At 35.1% G+C, this 24125-nt stretch overlaps 2 protein-coding genes and 2 pseudogenes across 5 annotated transcripts; 2 read left to right on the forward strand and 2 right to left on the reverse strand.

The window, feature by feature from the left end:
- Nucleotides 1-4036: 4036 nt before the first annotated feature.
- Nucleotides 4037-7136, reverse strand: LOC116137982. 3 transcript variants are annotated; one of them, XM_031423675.1, is made up of 3 exons: nt 6981-7136; nt 4268-4302; nt 4037-4174 (listed from the first exon to the last, which is right to left on the reverse strand). In XM_031423675.1, the coding sequence occupies exons 1-3, from the start codon at nt 7111-7113 to the stop codon at nt 4094-4096; spliced, it is 249 nt and encodes an 82-aa protein (XP_031279535.1). In that variant the 5' UTR covers nt 7114-7136; the 3' UTR covers nt 4037-4093. The 3 variants fall into 3 exon arrangements, 2 of the variants coding, with proteins under 2 accessions (XP_031279535.1, XP_031279534.1); XR_004129251.1 differs by lacking the exon at nt 6981-7136 and adding an exon at nt 5988-6223 and having other exon boundaries at nt 4037-4302; XM_031423674.1 differs by having other exon boundaries at nt 4037-4302.
- Nucleotides 7137-9415: 2279 nt separating this feature from the next.
- Nucleotides 9416-11845, reverse strand: LOC116138059 (early nodulin-like protein 3). Of its 2 annotated transcripts, none has more exons than XM_031423776.1 (3): nt 11485-11559; nt 11202-11387; nt 9416-9741 (listed from the first exon to the last, which is right to left on the reverse strand). In XM_031423776.1, the coding sequence occupies exons 2-3, from the start codon at nt 11371-11373 to the stop codon at nt 9536-9538; spliced, it is 378 nt and encodes a 125-aa protein (XP_031279636.1). In that variant the 5' UTR covers nt 11374-11387; nt 11485-11559; the 3' UTR covers nt 9416-9535. The 2 variants fall into 2 exon arrangements, with proteins under 2 accessions (XP_031279636.1, XP_031279635.1); XM_031423775.1 differs by lacking the exon at nt 11485-11559 and adding an exon at nt 11785-11845 and having other exon boundaries at nt 9418-9741.
- Nucleotides 11846-12082: 237 nt separating this feature from the next.
- On the forward strand, nt 12083-18857 carry LOC116137968 (annotated as a pseudogene).
- Nucleotides 18858-20669: 1812 nt separating this feature from the next.
- On the forward strand, nt 20670-23375 carry LOC116137969 (annotated as a pseudogene).
- The last annotated feature ends 750 nt before the right edge of the window (nt 23376-24125 follow it).

Raw genomic sequence — 24125 nt, forward strand, 5'->3', positions numbered from 1 at the left:
AAAAAAAACAAATTTAAATTATAATAATGCATAACATGTTTTTCGAAAATAAACGAACGAACAATCAAACGATTGTTCACGAACGAATAGATTAGTCGAACGTATAGTGTTCGCAAAACATAATCGAACGAACAACCCCTGTTCGAACTCGATCGAACAAATTATCGAACGAATATCGAACTGTTCGCGAACATTATCGAACAGTAATCAAACGAACAACAAACGTTCGCGAACTGTTCTGTTCGTTTGCAGCCCTAGGCTTACTCCCTAGGACAAGATCTATGACATGCATTAAATTATGGAAAATGATAGAGTTACTGAAAAGTTTACACCGAATTTGTGCACCGAATGACGTGGTAAAATCCTGACCGTTGATTAATATTAACTGATAATAAATCAACGGTCAAGATTGTGTCACGTCATTCGGTACACATCTATCGGTAACTGTAGCATTACTCTTAAATTATTGTTGCCGATGATAATTCCTAAGCCAACAATTTATGATCAATATTGTGGACCCAACTCAGAAGTCAATAATAATTGTAATTTTAATTAATTTTTAATGGATTTTATGTTGCCGGTTTGAGGAATTTATAAAATAATACTTTGAGTACTAATGAATGGGTACTAATCTGTGTACTAACTAAAGCATAGTACGGGTATTATACGTATAATACAGGTACTATGTTTTAGTTAGTACACAGATTAGTACCCATCCGTTAGTACCCATAACATCACTCGGAATTGATATGTTATCGGGATAACCTTGCCTCAAGATGTATTCAATGACGAGTAATAAACGTATATAAAACGTAGGGAATAGAAATGTTGACTCTGGTAATAGATTAATAATTAGGTATTTCAATGATCATACAATTAACGGAGGAAGATTTGATAATTGATATTATATTATAAAGTTCCTTTTCATATTAGACCTTGTTTTCCAGGCCAAAACATATTAAATTATTAATTATTAAGTGGCTATATAAAACCCCTTGTGCTTGACATTTTTGTAATGAGTGGTATCAGAATTTGGTCTTTTTTGTAATAAATACTCGTTAGTTTTGAAAATACAACCTGGACTCTCATTTTTTCATGGTTTGTTAGATTATTTTCTTTAAATTTGAAGGAAATGATGTTTAGACTATTCACTCAGGTTCAATCAACCTAACATAAAAAATTTATCAACGATATTTTGAGGATAATATATATTTTTAAGGTAAATTGATGAAATTATTGATAAGTTTAACTATTGAGTTGATGAAATTTCTGAAATCAACGGATGCTTACTACAATAAAAGTTATAAAACCAAACACACAAAAGTTAGGTTCACCTTCTCGAAATAGGTTCACCTTCTCGTAACCAACAAATGCTTACTTTAAAAAAAAAATAAAAAAAAAAATATATATATATATATATATAATATATAATATATATATATATATATAAATGGTAGTCTGTTCTTGTTACTGCGGTGACGTGCTGCAATGAAAATATGTTGAATGGGGTCGATCCTGATTATCCATTCAACGTCAGTAGAGTTGAATAAAGAGATAATGTCATGATGGCAACATTTCTTATATAGTAAGGTTCTAAGACGCTTGGACTCATAATTTCCACCTACTGCTTTCTTCTTCAACTTCTTCTAATCAAGTTTAATTTCATTAATGGCTCCAAACTTCGCTCTGCTTGTCTTCATCCTCTGCTGCTTCTCCTCTGCAGGTGCTACAGCCATTTATGCGGGTGGATCTAAAGGTTGGAGTCCTGATTCCGATATTTCAACCATTCAGGCTCGTGTGGAAGACGCTCTAGGTATTCCTTCTAAATTCATATATTTCTCTAACTTGATTTTTGCTTTAAATTTGTTTTTAACGATTGATGTGTTGTTATTGGGGCAGTTTTCAGGTACACCCAAGACTATGACGTGGAAGAAGTACCCCAACTGCTACACTACTTGTAATACAGATTCAAAGAAGCCGAATCAAGTTTATAACGACGACGATACCATTATCTCTCTGACTCAACACGGCGATCTGTACTTCATTTCCAGCAATTTCTGCAGAATGCTCGGGTTGTACGTCTATGTTGATCCCTGACGCCTTGCCTCATGAGTGCCAATCCATATTTACTTCATTATTTTATTATTTATTTCTTTTTTGTGTATCTAAAAATTTCTGATTTTGGTTGATATGTCTTTCTGAATTTCATTTATTCATGTTGGATTGAAGATGTATACTAGCAGAAATTGCGTTTTCTGATTGCTGAAGCCCTTGTTTCAGTTTTTTTAACCAAAAGTGCTAAATTGTAAACCACTTATTATCATCGTTAACTCGCAAACTCGACTCACCAGACTCATCAACCTCCACTTTCCTCTCCCGCTTCAACGACTCGAAAAACTATATCACTTCCTGACGCCAAATCACCATCGAACGTTCTCGTCTCCCCGATATCTTCGCCGCCATCTCTGCCCTCGAAGAACTCATACTCCCTTCCCTCCTACAAATTCCGATCAACTCTGCAACTCATCTCGAATTTGCAGCAAAACCTTATAATTTATGGAATATTTATTTACTTTACCTTTTTTAAAAAGTCAAATTAAAAGTAAAACACAATCAATTTAATTAGGTTTATATTTTATGTATAATCTATTAGGTTGTTTGATACTTTGATTGATTGATTTAATTTGTTGAGTCTATGCGATTATATTTTCGGGTCATTAACAAAATCCATCGTCTACATTTTGAATTTTGAATTATTAATAATCTAAAGGATGTAATTAATTACAAAAGATAAGTCAAAGGAGATCGGATTTCAAGTTGCTATAAAAAGTGGAGCCCACAGTGTGACCCACAAATCTATGTTCTAAATCCTTTATCAAAAGTGCTTTTTTTAAGTGGAAACTCAAAAGCACTTATCTATATCTATACGTCCCCCAACTCACCTCACTCATCTCACCAGTGACCAAGCTTTACTTTCCTCTCCTGCTTCAACAACCCATTGGCTCCGGTGTGTCTCCGCCCTTGAAGAACTGGTACTATCTCTACTCCTACAAAGTCTGGTCATCTCTCAGCTCGGGTTAAGTGTGCTGTTAATTGATTAAACACATTTAATTTACAAAGTCCGGTCATATCTCAAGGGTTGCCTGGCCCAAGACCCAACTTCAATTTGATCTTGGGTAATCATCTGCCCATCTACTAAAACAGGTCAATGAGACCCCTTACCCCTTATTAAAAAAGAAATATGAGAAAATTCTATCACCTCTCCTTTAAGAACTCATACTCCCTCCCCTTCTACGAATTCCGATCACCTCTCAAACTCATCTCCGATTTGAAGCAAAATCTCATTGATACCCGTAAACAAATTCGCCTTAAAAAACAAACCCACCGATGGATGCTTAACTCAAATAATAATAAATGGATCAAGCATGCTTCTAACAGATTAAACAGATTTAATACGTAGTATGATTGTTAAACTACACTTTTCCATCTATTCAAGCTACACCCAAACGAAAAACCACCACCGAGCCTCTATAAAAGTTATCGCCATACCATCAACTCCACCAGAACTCGTATGAGCTACAAAAGCTGGAGGTCCAGGAGTAGGAACACCTAAGATGAAGACTCGTGTTAATTTCCCTCATTGTCAGCCCTCAGATCGATGATCAGAGGAACGCTAATGATAAGAGCAACATTAGCCCTAGTAATATAATCACTCTTGAGAACTTAACAAGAAGTGCGCTAGCAACGCTCTCTTTTTCACTCTCCTTTTGAAATGTGTAAAAAAAATAAAGTGGTTGGCTCCCTCATACTAGTAAAATTAAAATAGCAATTAACAAGAAGTTAACAGCTGCAGAACTGACAATATATATGTGCAATGTCAGACCAGGTATCACAGACAATAATATACTCTAGAGCCAATCAATTCAACTAAGGCAGCAACCAAATGATGCATTATAAGTTACAACAAAAAGTGGCAAAGATTACCATACTGTTCGCACTAAACCACCATCAATCCAAGCAACGAACCATGAGTCCATGATCATTTCACCAGCACCACAAACACGCACAGGGGTCAAGGAGCCTCATTGACCCCTTACATTGGATCTCTCACATTCACTTGCCACTTGAGGCCATCTCTGCAAAGATCAGCCTGTTCGCTGATTATAAAGCGTGTCTGTGTATCAGTCAATGGAATCACGGTCACACTTCCCGTCTCTACACTAAATGGTTCCGATGTATTACAATTTATGTGATGCAATGCACTCACCAGTAGAAAGCCATCAGGTGTGTTGTTAGTGATCACTGCAACATGAAGCTAATTGTTATGATTAATTCACAAATCTTTACTTCTAACTAACATAAAAACGTAACAAACCCTGATCAGGATCCTCAAAAACAATCACTAAAGCTATAATCACCCCAAGAGCAACCTCCAAAAAAATACAAAAAAAAAAAACAAACACATACTGAAGTTCCAGAGCCAAGAACATATCATAACCTACATACTCCAGAGCCAGTGAAATTTCACAAAGGCAGTAACCAAACGATGCAATATAAGTTACATGCGCAGTGCAAATTCTAAAAATGGGCTTTTAGGTCTCTCATTGTAATGTTCTAAGAACAGAGGAATTTCTCATACGAAAGCTCCTGTTCTATGATAGTCTTTGTTATATCAACAGGAGAATGTTCTCAGCTCCTATGTTCCTATTAATTGTAATTGTTCAATAATATTGATACACAAGTTTCTGTTTCCATTCTATCATAGCAGCATTAAACAGTTGTATCAGAATTACAAACCCTCCAATGTATAGTAAATCGTAAAACTAGCACAGGAAAATAATTGTCCATTAATTGATGAAACAAAAAGAAAGAAAAATAGGAAGAAAGCAAATAACCATGGCCAAGAGACTCTGACTGAAGTATTAGAACATGGATTCTTAGGATTTTTACACAACAGATTGAATGTTGGTCTCAAGAATACTCCTACCCTTGTATGATTAAAGGTCAGTCCTTCCATTTGTAACAAGCTACAGATAGCCTCTCAAGTAATACAAGTATAATCAATCCCCATTTTGTGATGAAAAGTTATTCAAATCAAAGTGGACTCATACTCTTTCTCTATACAATTCCTGTTAGTGGTATCAGAACCTTAAGAAAAAACCACTCCAACTTTACAAAACAAGCAATCTTTTTCTTTCATTATCCAGGGCCACAAGTATTCAGATGAAGATAACAATCAAAAAGAGGGAGCATCATTTTCAAAGGAGGTGCAAACTTAACAAACTACGAGAAGTCAGGAAAAAAGATGCCAAAGATGCAGCTTATTTACCAAGGGTTTCCCAAGAATCATGAATGCTACTAAATCAAGAGAGGAAATGGAAAAAAATAAAAGCATTCAACCACTTTCTTCAGAGTAGATGAAACTTTAAAACCAAAATAGAATCTTTGGTGATGAGGTTCAAGAAAAAAAAGTTTGACCCTGAGGAAGTTGGACACAGCTACGACAATTGAAGAATCCAGAATCTATTCTACACATACGTTTCATGAACTGATGGAATCCCTAAGACACCTGACCAAAGTATCAACAACCACTCTACTTGCCTTTAGATCAAGCTTTTCAGTAACATTCAAAGGAATCTCCTATTATCAATCCATAAAAAAAGAAAGAAAATAAGAACATAGGAGTTTCTTACTGAATCTGCCATTCAATCATCACAACTTCCACCTTCAAACAATAACAATGCTCTATTTCATAATTTCTAATTGTGATACAAGCTTCTAGATACAAAACACACCATTAAAATTAAAAATTGGAAGCAAGCTGAAAGTAAGCTTGACAAAATGGTAAAGATAAAGCTGTAAGGATATGGATTTTTTTGTTATTTTTGTAAAACAGGAAAAAAAAAGGGGGGGAAAGAAAGAAACTCAGTTGAACTTCTTTGAGACATGAATTTGTTAAAAAGAAGACAATAAATAAGGTGTTTTACCTCTCTTCCTCAGAAGAGTCTCAAGATTTGGGTCTCTTCATCTATCTTGGAGGTGCCAAGTGCCCTATCAATAGCCTTCAAAATTGTCTCTTACAAAGGGTGAAGGGAATATAGGAGGCAATGAGGCATGGTGGGGATATGAACAAAAAAGAAAAAGAAACTTCAGTTGGATGAAGATGGTTGATTCTTTACAGTTCCATTTCCAGATCGAATGGATTTTGAGGGAGTGGAGATGAAGTTGACTCAAAAAATACCAGGTTTACCTCAAAATCTGCAATTTTTTACACAAGGATTTTGTCCATAGCGCATATAAAAAAACCTTTTCATGCACCAAAAACATTTAAATATATGGAAGAATAAAATCAAGTCCTAAAGCTCATTTGTTTGAGGCTATCTTTCTTTCATATCACTAAATCAGAGCTCATTTACATAAAATTAACTAAATTAAGCCTTCATATGCTCCAAATTACAAATACTCCCCTTCAAAATCTTTATGCTTTGAAGCCTACTTGCACATCTCAACATAATCATAATTTAATACCATTATTAAATCACAAACCTATGGAATATACCATAATCATAATTTAATACCATTATAATTCACAAGTACGACAACAAACAAAATCTATGAAAAAAAAACACGTTTCTCAAGAAAAAGTGATTAAAAACGAAGAAATTATTTTGGGAGATGTGTAATCTTAACTGTATTTTCTATAATTTTCACAATATTAGTGTTATTACTCATAAATTTTGTGGTGTGTTATGTGAACATCTACACATATAGGTCATAGCGCAACCATTAAAGGATAAAGAAACAAGCTAACCAAGACTGAAAAAGCGATGATCTTTCAGACCCGAAAGCTTTCATAGAACCGAATCAAACCTTACAAGCTGGTTTGGTCCGATTTCGGTTTTCAAGTTTAGGGTAGTTTTCACACCCCTATTAAATATAGCGCAGCCATTGAAAGAAAAGAAATAGAGAAAGAAGCTTACCCAGATTGTCACCGAGGGAGAAAGTGAAGATCATTCCAGGACTAGAATCAGACCAGAGAAGGTGATGATCAACTCCTGCGTGAACAAGTATACCTGCAAAATGAAAAAGAATCAATGCCATGGTTGCCGCCATTGCAAATAAACCTCTCACCGCCATCGTTGTCGTTCTCAAATCGCAACCGTCTTAAAAATGTGGGTTGGTACATAATTGCTAACCGGTTAATAAACACATGTATATATTACTTTTTAATTAATTAAAAAACAACTATCACAATTACTTTTATATTTCAAATAAGAAAGCACCTAAAATTTCATATCTTAGAACAACCAAATTGGAGATTGATTTCATATCTTCACTAAAATGAGTTAACGACTTTTTCCCAACCAAGTAATAATTTAAGAAAAATGATATCTTTACATTGAACATATAAAGAGGGTTACAAAGTGACATAAGTCAGAAGAAAAAAATAAGAAAAAAATGGAAAAAGAAAAATAGAGAGAGAGAGAAATCATGAAAATCAAGGATAGAGATTATCTTTGTATGCCGCCTTTGTATGTGTCTTTGTAAAACTAGCATTGCTCATAATTTAATGATACTTTTATATCTATAGACTTTTAAAATACTATTTTACTACCTAAGTTTATATTCTTGTGATGAACTGTAAATAAACTCAATTCAAACTGTTGGAACTTTTGAAAAGTAGAGACCGATGAGTCTTTTTGTGATAAAAGGTTGGGTTTTGATCAAGAGTTGACCCATGACTCATGGCTAGCTATCCACCAATCTATTTTCTTAATTATTTAATTTGGTATTTTTGTAATTATAATTTAGGATAATTGTATTATTTTTCTTATCAATAATAATATTAATGATATTTGATATTTACTCTTAATTAATAATTAATCCTTTGATAATATAAGTAATTAAGTAACTAAATTTTATTTATTTAAACAACGAGGTTGCTTAATTGATCACACAATCATCATTGATTAGCTGAGAACAATTTGATTGCTGTCACCATGCATGCATTGGTTTCAACTCTTAGAAAGATGATTTCAAGCTACCACGTCACCATCCATTATTATTTAATCTTATATTTATTAATTAGATTAAATGAGTCCCACTAAGGCCCAATCGGATCTGGATTTCAAATTCTAATTATGTTTATTTATTAATTAGTTTCAGTTTGGAAGTTATTTGCTTTTGTTTAATTGTATTTTGTCCCCTCTCCACATGACAAATAATAATATTAATGTATAATTAGAGTAACCTTACTGTAACTGTACTATTAATTTATAAATTATAATAAGAAATTGTAGGAAATTGATGGTAAATTTCATTTTTCTAATTTTAATTTAGATTTTTACANTCTTGCACCCAAACAAAGAACAAAAACCCCAAATCTTACCAACCAAACACCCGAATTTAGATCACATATAGAAAACACCAGTAGCAAGACCTGGAATTACCTGAAGATTTAGATTGTGGGGAGCTCTACTGCGCGGCTTCTCGATGAACTGATCTGAGCTTGCCATTGCCAGTTATATATAATATTATCTACTAATATAATAATCGCACTAAAAGACAAATTTTTTTCATGAATTAAAAAAATATAATTATATTAATCAGGAGAGAGAAGATCCTTTGGGATGTTCGAGAAACCAAACTAAAGAATGTTTTCTTATAACTTTTATGTAAATTTTATTTTTAAATATTAAAAATGATTGATAAGACTCCTATCTACAAATAAAAAAAAATGAAAAGTACGCCTTAATGGATTTAACCTCTGCTTTCATGGGAAGAGAATAAAAAGTGGAGCCCACACTGTGACCCACAGAATCTTCGTTCTTAAAGTCAATTCTTGTCAAAAGTGCTTCTTTTACTCAGAAAGTCAGAAACGCCAAAGTACTTATCTCTTCAAAAGCACTTATCTATTCAAAAGCACTTATCTCTGTGTCTCTCAACTCACCTGACACATCAATGATCAATCTTTACTTTTCTCACCCATTTCAACGAATCTATCAGCCCCACTGCCGTCTCCGCCCTTGAAGAACTCGTAGTATCTCCACTCTAAAAAAGTCCGATCATCTCTCAAATCGGGTTCAGAGATTGATTAAACACATTTAATATACTACTATGTTTAACTTTTCTCTACATCTCAGATTAATTGGTCTCGGTGTTTATCACTTATCAGTTTATCACTCTTGTAAATTATTTATTAAAAAAAAGAGTAATAATATAATTTAAAAGCTGAAATCAACTTTTAATCTCAGCTAATATTATCATTCTCATCAAACTAATATGATCATTGTTATCATTACAGGAAGATTATTGATACTAATCCAGACAACGTTTGACCTTCACAGTTAGAATCCCATTTACATACAACCAAATTACTCCGTGATTACATAGAACCAAAACCTCATCAAAGCTATTCCCATGACCCTAAACCCTAGTTGAACCATCAAGACCAGCAGGACCTCCGTTTAACTTCACCGTATAAAACAAAAGCTTTTGCTGTGGGCAACAGTTGCTGGTCTTGTCACTGGCGAGCCTAGACTGGGAGAGAGACCACATCAATGGAGAGCTTAATTAAGCAGCTCTCAGGTCCACCAGAGATGAAGAATCGTGTTCCTGGTTCACCAAGCTTGATCATGGTAGGACCACTATTATATTCACTAACTGGGTTTGTAGTTAGGCAATTCATGAATGCAAGTTGGGTGACTTCCAGAACATTATACTCCGGCGTGTATTTGAACACTGTTCCAAGAAGACATGATAATTGTTATTATCATAGCCAAGCAAAGCCATAAAACTAACACAACAGAATAATTGTCCATTAATCCATGAAAGAAAAAGAAAGAAAAAAAGGCAAAGAAAGATCAAATAAACATAGCTTTAATGCCTCAGATACACAGGCCCATCATGGGGTTCCTATTAAGAATTAATTTTAAAAAAGTACTTTCCTCAACAATGTTATTCAGAGGTTTTCATAATTCATGAATGTTTCATGTATTATGCAAAGGATGTAAACTTCTCTTTGAAATTTATTTTGTCTGAATTAAAACATAGAGGCTTAGGATTTCTACAGAAAAGATTACTAGATGTTATCCTCTTGAATACTCCTAACTCTTGCATATGTAAAGCCAGTCTTTCTTGAATACTCCTAATTTCTGTATATCCATTTGTAACAAGCTACAGACAAACTCTTGAATACAGACTGATTAGGTGATGGTGCTGGTGATTCTGAATTCCATGGTGTTTAGTTCTGGTTCAAGGAGGTGAAGGTGCAGGTCTGCAAATTCTACAAACGGGCATTTAGGGTCTCATTCTAATGTTCTCTGTTCTAAGAACAGAGAAAGCTCACGTACTAAAGTTCCTGTTTTAAGAGATAATCGGGTTCTTAATTCTAGCGTTCATTTTCATAACAAATAACAAATTCCTTAATCTCTTTGCTAAAGGGGATAACAAGTTCATTCACTGATATAGTAGATTATAAGCTCTTTGACATATCAATTAGGATAAACTGCAGAGCTACTATGTTCCTGTTAGTTGTTCTCAATCAATTTTATTGATAGACAAATTTCTATTCTATCATAGCCAAGCAAAGCGATAAAACTAACACAACAAAAAAATTATCCATTAATCCAGCAAAGAAAAACGAAGGAAAAAAGGGAAAGAAAGAGCAAATAAACATAGCTCCGATGGCTCAAATACACAAGCCCATCATGAGGTTCCCAGGGCCTTAAAAAAACCCACTCCAGATTCACAAAACAAGCCTTCTTTTCCTATTTTTATCTATGCCCACATACAGCCACAAGTATTAAGACGAAGATAGATTTTTATGTCGCAACATTGTAGGAATCAGTTGAAGAAAGGTATCGAGAAAAATGAGGATTATTTCCAACCGAGCTGCAAACTTATCAAAAGAAGTCAAGAAAAAGATTGTTTACCAAGGGGAAGTAAAACAATTTTTCCTAGAATCATAAATGATACTAAATCAAAAGATGCATGGTAAATTCTAAGAAAACAGTTTGAAGGGTTCAGGAATGTGAGCCTAATCCTCTTCTCATCATGGTTTTTAGTTCTGGTTTTTAAGGAGGTGAAGGGGCAGGTGTGCATGGTTTTCAGTCATACAAGAGAATAATATATATAGAATCTGTTGCCATCATGGCTTAGAAATGAAGATAATATAAAAGGATAAAGATAGAGAAGCAAACCCAAAGAGTCATTGGGGTAAAAAGTCTTGCTGTCCGCCCATGCCTGCAGATCAGTGTTCGGAGACCAGCCAACATCATAAATTGCTGCATCAGTAGATACAAATTGAGAAGGCATCAATGCCACTATGGTCACCATTGCCACCACTTTCAAAACCGCGCAACTCAACGTCATCCTTGCAACAATTACTGAAACCAAACAAACACGCAGTTGATGATGGCCAATTCAATTACTAATCAGGAGTTGAATTCAATTAAGGCAGAGATACGCTAACAACTAACATGCCTAAAATGAAATTCAACGGTTATCTAGCTGATAGAGCCACCTCAGCTGGTGATCTGTCAAACCTCTGTTAAGAAATTAACAAAAACAAAAACAAAACAAACAACATAGTAGCAAGATTATCAGATACTCTAATATAAAAGTAGTTAAAAAGAAACACACCCAGTTTGAATTAAGAAAAATTTGGAATAAAAAAAACCAGATCTTGCACCCAAACAAAGAACAAAGACCCCAAACCTTACCAACCAAACACCCGAATTCAGATCACATAGAGAAAACAACAGTAGCAAGACCTGGAATTACCTGAAGATTTAGATTCGGGGGAGCTCTACTACGGCTTCTCGATGAACTGATTTGAGCTTGCCATTGCCAGTTATGATATTATCTGTTAATATAATAATCGCACTAAAAGACAAATCTTTTTTCATGAATTTAAAAAATAAGTAACAAATTATGAAAATTGATTAATTATATTAATCAGGAGAGAGAGGATCCTTCTGGGATGTTCGAGATACAAAACTAAAGGATGTTTTTTTATATATTAAAAATGATTGATAAGAATGTAAAAAAGAAACAGCTTTGACCACTCCTATCTACAAATAAAAAAATGAAAAGTACGCCTTAATGGATTTAACCTCTACTTTCATGGAAGAGAATATATAATTTTAAGAATATTAATTTTTTATATAAAAGTAGGACCCATAACCTATTATCTGTTAAAATTTTGTATAAAAGAACGGAGATTTTGCAAATTTTGAGGCAGGGAAAACGAAAAGGAAAGGCAAAAATTTATAAACGACTAGGCCATAGATATTGAACTTACCAAAATCTGCTGACAATAGTCGGCCACGTTGCTCTGAATATGATCGCCGAGATGTTATGCCATGATGAAAAATTAATAATTCTACTATAATGATATCATCCCGCCGCAGCATCTCCCCTGGTGCCAACAAAACAACAACCATTGAGATAGGCAGCTGCATAGATAGTTTTTTTTCTCAGTTTCAAAGAGAAAGGAATGGTAAGAAAGATGACAGTCAAGATGGGTGGCTTAGGCTTCTTTGAATTTATTTGATTGGTTGATGGGCTTTTTGGGAAATAAACACTAAGGCATAAGGGTAATTATATTCATTTTAATCAACTATTCTATTTTTGTAATTTTGGGATACATATATTCTGTCGAAAAAAAAATCCTTAAAAATATATTTGACAAAATAACCCAATTAAAATATTTAAATTGAAATTAACTATTATAAATATAATTAAAATTTGTATTAATTTAAATAATGTAATAAATATAAAAAAATATTTTTTATTTAAATAAAAAATCTCAAACAGGGCCCGTGAAGAACCACTGATCGACAATTTATGAATTTGTACGAAGAGTTTCGGCAGTCTAAGACCACAAGAACAATGTCAAACCCACACCCAAATCCACAGATCGGATGCGCGGTGAAGACGAATGCATGATTTCGACAAAAGTCAACACCCTTGGGTGGAAGTGCCGGACCAAAACAATCATTTTAAATTTCAAATATTTTAAATATTAATATGAATTAAATGTTTCAGGGTTAAAATGAAAAAAAAAAAAAAAAAATTGAAAATGGAATTTCAGCTCATACAGGGAACGAAGTTGAGTTGGGCAGGTCTTAAGCTGAGTTTTAGCCCTTATTTTGTTGTGAAAAGTGGGTTGAGTGAGATCGGTAGTTTTAAAATCTTGGATATTAAAAAAACCCTAATGTGCGTTCAAGTGTAGTCGTGTTTTTGGGTGAATAGTTTAGGTGAAGTTTGTGCGTGGGTTTTAAAAAATTTGTTGGAATTAAAATCTTGGATATTAAAAAAACCCTAATGTGCGTTCAAGTGGAGTTGTGTTTTTGGGTGAATAATAATTTAGGTGAAGTTTGTGTGTGGGTTTTAAAAAATTTGTTGGAATAAGACACTTTAGTCAACAAAAAGAAATGGCTTCGGAGGATGAACTGTTCATTCTGTCTGGGCATTAAGAGTCTTCTTTTTCGGTCCCAAATTTGATTTACTAATAAGTTAAAATAAGGCAGAGAAAGATTAAAAGAGGTACACGTAGCTTAGGAATTCTTAACACACCTGAAATTGTTGGTGTTGGCCGGCCATGATTGAGCAATAGGAGGAATTGGAAACCATCGATTCCCCCATCCCCAAGCTCTCCTTCTTGGTAATCCCATTTCTGCTTAAGAAGCAATTGTCTGTTTAGATCTGTGATCTATAACTCTTTATGAAATGGACTATAAATACCTTGCGTGGGAATCATTCAAAAATGTATTAATATAAATAGTAATACAACACAAAAGTAAGTAGGAAAATAAACCTATTTCTACGCGATAACTCTTTGCCAAAGACGAGATCTTATTACCCGAATCGCTTCTTGTATGCTGCCACCAAAAGATCGGGGTGAATACAGGCAGATGCACTTTCATCTTGGCCAGAGCGTCGGCACACTGAAGAAAATCTATTAAGATCAAGACTATGGAACAAGCGTACTGTTTTAAGTCAACGAAGGGGCATATTTTTCTTTGACACCATATTCAACATCTCTATACTCATCAACTGATAACAAAAATAAAATCAAAACCAAATATATCAGAATATAAAACATAAGACAACATAAAATAAAAAAACCTCAAATCTCTAGATCTACTTGATCGTGGCAAATAACGACGACTTAGACCTAATCACGTGTTTAAATTTTTATTTATCGACGTGTGTTTAGATTGCCCTAGAGCAGTGTTTATTTAGGTTTAATTTTGTTTGAAAGTTTATAAATTTTGGAAAGAAAAGACATAAATGCTTTCTTAAATAATAAGTTTAACCATTTGATGCTTAAAATTGGTAGTAAGTTTATGAAATCAGGGGTATCAATTCAATCACAAAAAGATACATGTGATTCGGAGAATTCGGCCCCACATAAAGAGACTGGTTACCAAACTTTTGGAAACCCGTAAATAAATCCGAAAATTCGGCCTTTAGTTAGAAAGCAAAGACTTAAGAGAAGTCAGTGCCCGACCTATCTTTCGTCAAGTAAAATATCCAAGGGCTGATGTTAAACTTGAAATGACTTGATGCTTGCTAAGAAGTGATTAATGGAAAAAAATTCTTGGAACGAACCTTAATAAAAATTCATCAAACAACATCCATAACTACACTCCTGCGGACTCGCGCCTACTCAAATCCACAAACAACTAAACGACAGAGCATTCTGAAACACCATTTATGGAATGGATAAAGAAGAAAACACAAAAACCCACCAAATTCCAGACCAAAGTTTACAAAAGAAACACCAGTTGATGCTGGAGTGTTAAAACTTAAGAGACCAAATTGCAAAACCAAAAACAAGAAAACCAACATTCAACGGTAGATAAAATCCAACATATAAGCAGCAGATAAAATCCACATATATGCAGCAGATAAATAAACTGAAATGTAAAGGGGACAAAGATTTATAGTGGTTCGGTAATCTTATAGATTACCTACATCCACTCTCCAGGGCAATAAGCAGATTTTCACTATGAGAATAAGAGAATCTTACAAAGATACGCTCACCCTTTACACAGTGCACACACCCCTCTGTAAACCCATATCTCAACACCTCTCATACACCACACACCAAATAACCAAGCATTAGTACAGATTTATACAGAAGAGGAAAACAGAAAAACAATCCAGCTAAGACCTACCACTACCGTTGATTCCATCAACTCTCTTCGAAACTCCAGCGCATCCAACATTCGTAACAAACTTTTCTCTCTCTGTTAACCAAGAGAGAAAACTCGAGAGAAATGAAAAATGAGCAAAACCTAATTTGAATTAGGTTTATTGAAGACTGGTTTTGATAGAACTGCCCCTTAGCTTTAGCAAAATGGCTTTGACTGCCCAAATTAAACTTTGACTTTCACATGGACATAAATCAATTGCCACCTCACAACATGGAGCGTCTCTCATATCGTCACCAAACTCGTTTAGAAACTTGCAAAGTCGACTCACCTGACTCATCCACCTCCACCTTCCTTTCCCGCTTCAACGACTCCAAAAACTCCATCACTTCTCACCTCCAAACCACCACCGACCCCTCTCGCCTCCCAGATATCTCCGCCCTTGAGAAACTTGTCGCCGAAAACTCCTACTCCCTCCCCTCCTACGAAGTCCGACCATCTCGGATTTGAAACAAAATCTCAAGAACTTATCGGCACAGTTGATCTCCAGAAAGAAAATTCGCCTTCAGAAACGAACCCACCAAAACCCAAACCCAGATCCCACTAAATGATGTCGTTTCAACACCAAATGAAGCAAAACCAAAGTCAAATTTCCCTGTTCATGAATCCCCGGGTTTTCGAGATAAATAAAACGAATTATTGTTCCGAGATTTTGAGGGGCGTTTGGTTCAGTAACGTTAGATTACTGGGAATGCTGGATTACTGGAAAGATAGATTACCTTAGAAGAGTACTAGAAATCTTTAGAAAAATGTGTTTGGTTAGTTGGTGGGTATGTTATATTAATATGTTTGATTATGGGGAATAAATTGGTGGGTATGTTATTTAAATTACCAGATTGTCCCGTTTTCAAATATTAATATAATATTATTTTTATTATTAATTTTTGAATAATTTCTTTTAACCCCCAATATTTTAGATTTAATTAAAACACCCTCGCTTATATAAAACTTTAATTTATTATGAAATCACCCCCACCACCTGCCGCCATTGCAGACCACCGTCAGAAGTCTCTGAAAGTCCCCATCAGCAACTGATCGAGATCTGGTCACTAACGGCCAGATCCGTGGCCATTATCGGCCAGATCTGGACGAAATCTGGCCGTTAGCGGCCGATCTATTCTGGCTTATCGGCCAGATCTGGACGAGATCTGGACGGCAATGGCCATAATAGATCTGGCCATTTCCGGCTAGATCTGGCCTGATATGGCTGTTTTCGGCCATCAATATGGCGAAAACGGCCATATCGAAGCCTCCTGGAGTCTCCCATCGAATCTCGTTCTTTTTTAAGGACTCCGATGATTTTTCGATGGCAGCCCATGGTGGTTGGCCAGCTATCGACGGTGGTGGCTGGGTGGCAGTGGTGGTCTGTAAATTATTTTAAATATAAGGGCATTATTGTCCAAAATTTTAATTAAACAAGGGTAAAATTGAAATAGGATATTAATGTAAATTTGTTTTAAAGTAGAGGTATTATTGTCCAAAATTTTTATTAATAAGGGATAAAATTGTAACAAAAAAAGATAACCCTGGTAATCTCAGAATACCTAAGAAAATTGAGGTAGTCAAATTACCTCCGATATTACCAATAGTAACCACTATTGGTATTTGAAGATTACAGGTATCTTATATTATTTGACAACCAAACATAATAATCAAGTAATATAAGATGACATTACTTCAGTAATCTCATATAACCTCCAACCAAACGCCCCCCTGAGAGTTCTGAAATTGGGGAGTTTATGTTAGCGGGTTTGGACTCGTGTGAGATGAGATTAGTGGGCTGTGTGAACGCTCTATTTGTTAATAAATTAAGGCCCAACAACATACACCCACCCATAGTTTGCCGTAAAGACAACCCAAAAGGTTTGGAAATGACAAAATGTTACTTTCCATCAGAATCAGTTAATGAATTCTATTTGAAGGAAGATAATAAGGTAATTTTGCATTCAGCCTAAAAAGAAAGTCGCTTCCTTCTCTTTTCTTCTTTCTTTTTATTTTCTTCAAATTTTTCTACTGTGTCGGCGTGTCGTCACCAAAGAAAGCAACATAATTTTCCCTCCTTTTTTCTATTATTTTTCTTTCTTCTTCTCTTCCATTTCAAATTTTTTTTTTTTTCTCTTTCACAGATCTACCCAGCCACTTCTCTTTTTTCTTCTTTTTCTCTCCCCTCCCTTCTCCTCTCTTTCTTATTTCTTTGGCCAGCTACTTCTCCCTTCTCCTCTCTTTCTTATTTCTTTGGCCAGCTACTTCTCCCTTCTCCTCTCTTTGGTTGGAGTCATTGAACTCGTCCATCAGAACTCTATCAAGAAGTTTGTTATGGGAGCAGCAGCAAACAAACACTATACAGAGTACCAATTACTAGAACATTTATATTATTTGTTTCTAGGTTTGTGTATTAGTGTCTATCTTTATTAAAATTTGGCGTTTTGATAGTGTTTTTATTTATATTTTTATAAATTCAAGAAAAGGGAGGTTTCTTGTACTAGTAAAAGAATTTCTTGTGAAATGTCAAGTTGTCAACTACTTGGGCAAAGCATATTTATCATCAAGTATGAACTATTTGGTGGAGTAGATGGTGTTTGTGGTGGAGGTGAAGCTTTTGGTGGATCAGATGGTGGTGATGGAGATAAATTTGATGGTGAAGGAGGACTTGTTGGTGGATTGGCCATTGGTGGTAGAGGGGAATTCGTTGGTGGAGTAAATACTGGTGGTGGTGGAGGTGAACTCCTTGGTGGATTAGATATTGGCTGTGGTGGGGACGATGAACTCGTTAGTGGATTGGATGCTACTGGTGGTGGTCGAGATGAACTGGTTGGTGGATTAGATACAGGTGGTGGTGGTGGTGGTGGTGGTGATGTAGGTGAAATGAATTATTGAGGAGAAGGGGGAGAAGGTGTAGATGTCAATGGGCGTGGAGATGTATTTCGAGGAGGTGATGGTGAGATAGGTGGTTGTGCAGGAGGTGATGGAGTAGAAGGTGTGGATGGGTCTAGTGGATTTGCATTAGGCTCAGAAGTTATGGAGAAGATGGCTATGATGATGGTGGTGGACTAGTGGTGGAGGGTGGTGAAGGTGGCACACCAGTAGGAGATGAATATGGAGATGCACGACAAGAAAGAAAATTTTGAAGAAAAGAAAGAGAAAGTAGAAAAGAGAGGAGAAAATTACCACACTATCCTTCTTCAAATGGAATTCACTAACAAATTCTGATTGAAAGTGGTTGTTTGTTATTTCCAAACCTTATGGGTATCAACTTGTCTTTACGACAAACAATGGATGGATGCATGTCATTCGGCCATAAATTAAAGGGTTGTAAAGTTTACGCAGGTCCTGTGACGGGTTCGATTTTGATTGAAGAAGTTGGGGATTGTGTGTTGGTTTTGGCTTCGCATCAAATTAGGATTCATTTATGTGAAAAGTTGTGATTTTTATTTGGGAGCTAGGAGTAGGCCGATCATTGAGGATTGTAATGGGGTCAAATTTGGGTCGTATTGTTTGAAATATGAAGGGATCGAGGAGGATTTGGAAGCTGCCGCGTTGAGCAATGAGAGGGGGAATAAGGGCAATGCGAATGATTTCAAGTGGTTGAGAGATGTTCAAAGTCCCAATTGGTCGGTTTTGTCGTTAAGATAAGAAGCTTGGGACTGTTGATCTAGCGATTTGGGACGTGGGATGGTGCAAGTTAGCATTTGAGAGAAAGGAAATGAGCTACAATTTACTGATATTGAAATATTACCGGAACTCTTCTTTCTTTCTTTACTTAACTTATAACTCGTCAAACTAGTATAAAATTATAAAAAGTATTTGTCTGAACTTATAAGTTTAAAAACTATTTTTATAAGTTCTAAAATTAAGCTGACATGTTTGTTTATAACTTTTTTGAGTTTATAAGCCAAAAAAAAAAAAAAAAAAAAAAAATTAAGGAGGTAACTTTTTTTTTTTTTCCATTATAAGCACTTTGCTTATAAGCTAGTTTAACCAAATATTTACCACTTTATTTTTTTTATTTTAATTTTAAAATTTCATCGTATAATTTATTATTTCGATAAAATATAGTATCATTTTTTTTAGTCATTTTAATAATAAAAATTTTATAGCTACATTTTATCAACTGTCAACTACTTATCATCACTTATAAGTATTTAACCAAACACATACTGCTTAAAATTTCAAATGCTTATAAGCTCAAATAAGCTTATAACACAACTGCTTATAACTAATTTTTCATAACTTAGACAAACCCCCCTTAGCTATTATTGTTTATAACTTTTTTGGGTTTATAAGCTGAGCTTATAAGCAATTTTTACAAACGCGTCAACTACTTATCAGTCACTTATAATTTTTAACCAAACACATATTGCGTAAAATTTAAATGCTTATAAGCTTAAGCATTAGCTGCTTATAAGCTAATTTTCATAAGTTCAGAACACACCCCTTGTAGAATGTTTATTTTTGTTTTATTAGATAAAGGAAGAGTTTAGTGTTTGTGATGTTGTAACACACGTACATTAGTCGCATTAGGTCTAATTTTGATCTATTATTATTTGCATTTCAAAGGATTTTTTGGATCATATGAACGAGAGTGAATTGGATGGAGGCATGGAGAAGTAGAAGAAGTGGGTTTGGAGCTTGTGTTGAATATGGTGCATGGGTTTTTCGGCGGGTAGAGATGAGAATTCTCTTCTTTTCTTTTTGTCCTTGTGAGCCTTGCCTAGTATATTGATTAATTTGAAGTTTACTCTTAATTCTCTGTTAACATATTAAGTAATTAACATATTTATTTAAAAAACGAGGTTGCTTAATTGATTAGCTGAAATCAATTCGATAGCTAATAATCAAATTAAATTAAATAAGCTAATGAGAAGTGACCGAGTTTGTCAATCATTTTCAAACTCATTATTGTTTAAAGTAAATGAGGCCTACTAAGCCCAATTAGATCTGGAATCTAAGTTCTATTTAGAAATTTTAATTAGATTCTTTATTGGTATATATTTTAGAAATTTACTATTTTTTATTTATCTCTTCCGATGTCATAGTATTTTCTCATTATTTTTATTGAATATTAAGTTTAAACTTTTTATATTTATGTCAAATTTATATCAAAATTTATACACCTTGCTTTAGCTTTGTATGATTTCTGCCAATCCACTTCATCATAATCTATTGATCAAATTTTTGGGCTTTTTGCAAATTAATTAGTTTAATTTAAAGGGAGAATGACAATTTCCCAGCCTAAGTAAGTTTTTCCACCAGAAAGGTTTGAAAAAAACAATTTCCCACTTGCTGCTACAAGCTGCTAGTGAAATCTATTAACTGAGATATATAGTCATTGGAAAGATGAAGATACCTTATTTTTGAATCCAAATCCATACCCAAACCCAAACCTAAAAAATTATAAAATTTTGGAAAAAAATCAGCCCTATGATTCCCATGTAAGGTCTCGGGATGGGGCTTTGCGGTACTGAGTTCTTCTTCTTCTAGCGTGCTTGCAGCGATTCTGACACTCCATGACTATGCCATCACCAACATGCAAATTGTCATCGTCAACTATTGCGAAATATCCAGTGGTTCAATTGAACTTACTTAAACTTTGAAGAAAAAAAAAAAAAACTTTATATTTTATATATTATTACAATTTTGCCAATTAAATACAAAATTGAACCCATTCAACTTTGAAAAAAAAAATTTATATTTTATAATACTTACAATTTTGACCCCTTAAATCCGTATTGACTCCATGAAATTTACTACAAATTTATTAATTTAAATGTTTTGAACTCACTCAATAAACTTTGGATACAACTATATATATATATATTAACAATAACTTATGTTATATTCATTAATATTCTAAATATACCTATTATTAAATTTTCATTACGATTTGACGCAATTATTCTTTTTATGACATCTGTCCGAAAAACACAAAAAGAAAACATTTGATTCCATAGTGGATTTTCTTGTCCCATTCTTCTTGGAAAAACATTTATCCAAAATGATAATATGTAAAACTTTTATTACTTGTTTATGAGGACCTAAGCAATGTTCTGAAAATAGGACCAAACCCGGTTTGGATCGTGCGTTCGAGCCGGACACTGCGTCAATCTGTAATTTTAAACCAATAAGCTTACCTCCGATATATGCGTCAACTACACCCACCAAACAACCAGAGAACACACCCCGGCATTCGGAACTCCCAAACAACCTATTTTGCCCTTCCTGGCCCTGATCGTCAATCGCGGTCCAATCGCGCTAATCTTTGGCGTTTCTGCTCTTTTGGGAACAAAACACTCCCATTCGAGCGTGACAGACATCCCACGACCAAACCCATCCATTTTCATGTCGCCTCATCTCAGCTTCGTCGATCGCGTCCACCTAAAGTTTACAGACGTCGATTTCTTTTGTTGATTCCTGCGCGAGTTCCCGCCAACGTCAAGCTCCTAGCACCCACAGATATCCCGGCACTACACATCAAAAGCCTCAAATTCCAGCTTTGATTGGCCGTCGATCATCCTTGCGCGCACCTACCAGAATCTTCACGTATAGGGGTGTTTTAGATAGATTTCAAAACTTAGGGAGCATTTAAGGATTGTTTTTGATGAGTTCAAACTTTTAGGGACTATAAAATTAATTTATAAATTACGGCCCATCCACCAATCCAATCTGTCAAACCGAAAATCGGACTCTTGAACGGATTATTGTCCAATCCGGTTTTTAGAACATTGAACCGAAGGCTAGTGCCTACGAGTTAAAGGGAGTGAAGAGAGACGGTAACGCAGCGAGCCCTCTCATTTGGTTGGTGTATTGTGTGAGGACGGAAGAACCACGTAGCACAAATCCAATTCTCACTTCATAATTCATTTATCAACCTCTTCTTTCCTCCTCTCTTACTTTAAATCAAACCCTAACCTCTTCAATCTCCTTCAATTAAATTAAGGATTCACGTCGCCTTCATCGTTGCTGCTTAATGTTATTGGTTTATAAACTATTTGGATTGAATCCATTGCAAATCGATTCCACAGACAACTAAACGGGCTGGAATGAAGACGAAAAAACACAACAACCCCATCAAATTCCAGACCAAAGTTTACCAAGAAACCCAGTTGATGCTGGAGCGTCTCTCAATCGTCACCAAACTCGTTTAGAAACCCGCAAATCGCTCACTCGACTCATCCACCTCCGCCTTCCTCTCCCGCTTCAACACTCCAAAAACTCCATCACTTCCACCTCCAAACCACACGGACCCCTCTCGTCTCCCAGATATATCCCGTCCATCTCCGCCCTCGAGAAACTCGTCGCCGAGAATTCCTACTCCCTCCCCTCCTACGAAGTCCGATCATCTCTCAAAACCATCTCGGATTGAAGCAAAATCTTGAGAACTTGTCGGCCCAGTTGATCCCAAAAAGAATTCGCCTTCAAAAACAAACCCACCAAAACCCAAACCCAGATCCGTCAAAATGATTTCATTCAAAACCAAATGAAACAAAACCAACGTCAAATTTCCCGGTTCGTGAATCCCCGGGTTTTCGAGATAAACAAAACCAAGTATTGTTCCGAGACTTTAAGGGTTCTGAAATTGGAGTTTACGTAGCGGTTTGGACTCGTGTGAGGTGAGATTATTGGGTTGTGTGAACGCTCTGTTTGTTAATAAATTAAAGGGTTGTAAATTTCGCCGGTCCTGTGACGGGTTCGTTTTGATTGAAGAATTTGAGGATGTGTTTTGGTTTTGGCATCGCATCAAATCAGGATTCATTTTGCGAAAAGTTGTGATTTTATTTGAGAGTTTGGAGTAGGCCGATCATTGAGGATTGTAATGGGATCAGATTTGGGCCGTATTGTTTGAAATATGAGGGGATGAGGAGGATTTGGAAGCTGCCGGGTTGAGTGAGGAGACGGGAATTGGGGCAATGTGATGATTTCAGTGGTTGAGAGCTGTTCAAAGTCCCAATTGGTCGGTTTTGCCGGAAGATGAGAGGCTTGGGACTGTTGATCTGGCGGATTTGGGATGTGTGAATGTTGCAAGTTAGCTAAGTAACTCTACAGGGTTTGGAATTTGATTTCTGTATTAGGTAATTTTGAATTTGATTGGTTGGATTCTTTTACTTGTATGCTTGTTTCAATGAGTAGAAATGAAAATGGAAATTTTGGCGGTATTAAGGTTTTTTTTTTTCGTTAATGCTTTTATATAATAACTGTTTGATGATGAAATGGAGCAGTTTTAAGTGGTGTTGAAGGATTTGTAAATCAAATTGAATTTCTGGATATTTGGCAAGTTATATGCGTGCCATACAGCTTTGTTATTTTATCGGGCAACAATAAATCTTCTTAATTGTTTTCTTTTGCTCTGTTAGCTGCCTTCTACCTGTATTGAATCCACTTATGCGAAACCCACTTATTGCCTTGTAAATGAGGATTTTTTGCTCGTAGAGTTAGCATAATTAGCTTTTTCTTTGGTGCGTTTTGCATGGTTTTGTTGACCTGCTCTTTCTTTGTTATGCCAGTGTTAACTAGATTTAGTTACTTTTGGTTGCTTGTTGTAATGTTTTGCATCATTCTGAGGGTCAATGTAGAACCGTTGTAGCCACATAGGTGATGGGCATTGTTGGAGTAAGAAATCATGGCCTTATTTTTTTTGTTTGGAACCATGGTTTGTTTCATTGGAAATGATTTCATAAGTCTTGATGAGGAACAAGAAAACAAGATTACTTTGTAGTCATGTTTAGAAACAGTTAATATTGCTTTTGTTTGTAGAATCGGTGATCATTTTAATGTATCCTTATATTTGGTTGTAACTTTCATGCTGACAAAAAATAGTACTTATCATGTTGTTGCTAATTTACAAAAGCATGTAGCTTATATGTTATGACATCAAATGTGCATGTACATTTAACTAGTCCTTCG

This window comes from Pistacia vera, unplaced genomic scaffold, assembly GCF_008641045.1.
Source record: "Pistacia vera cultivar Batoury unplaced genomic scaffold, PisVer_v2 Contig338, whole genome shotgun sequence".
NCBI classification, from domain to species: Eukaryota; Viridiplantae; Streptophyta; class Magnoliopsida; order Sapindales; family Anacardiaceae; genus Pistacia; species Pistacia vera.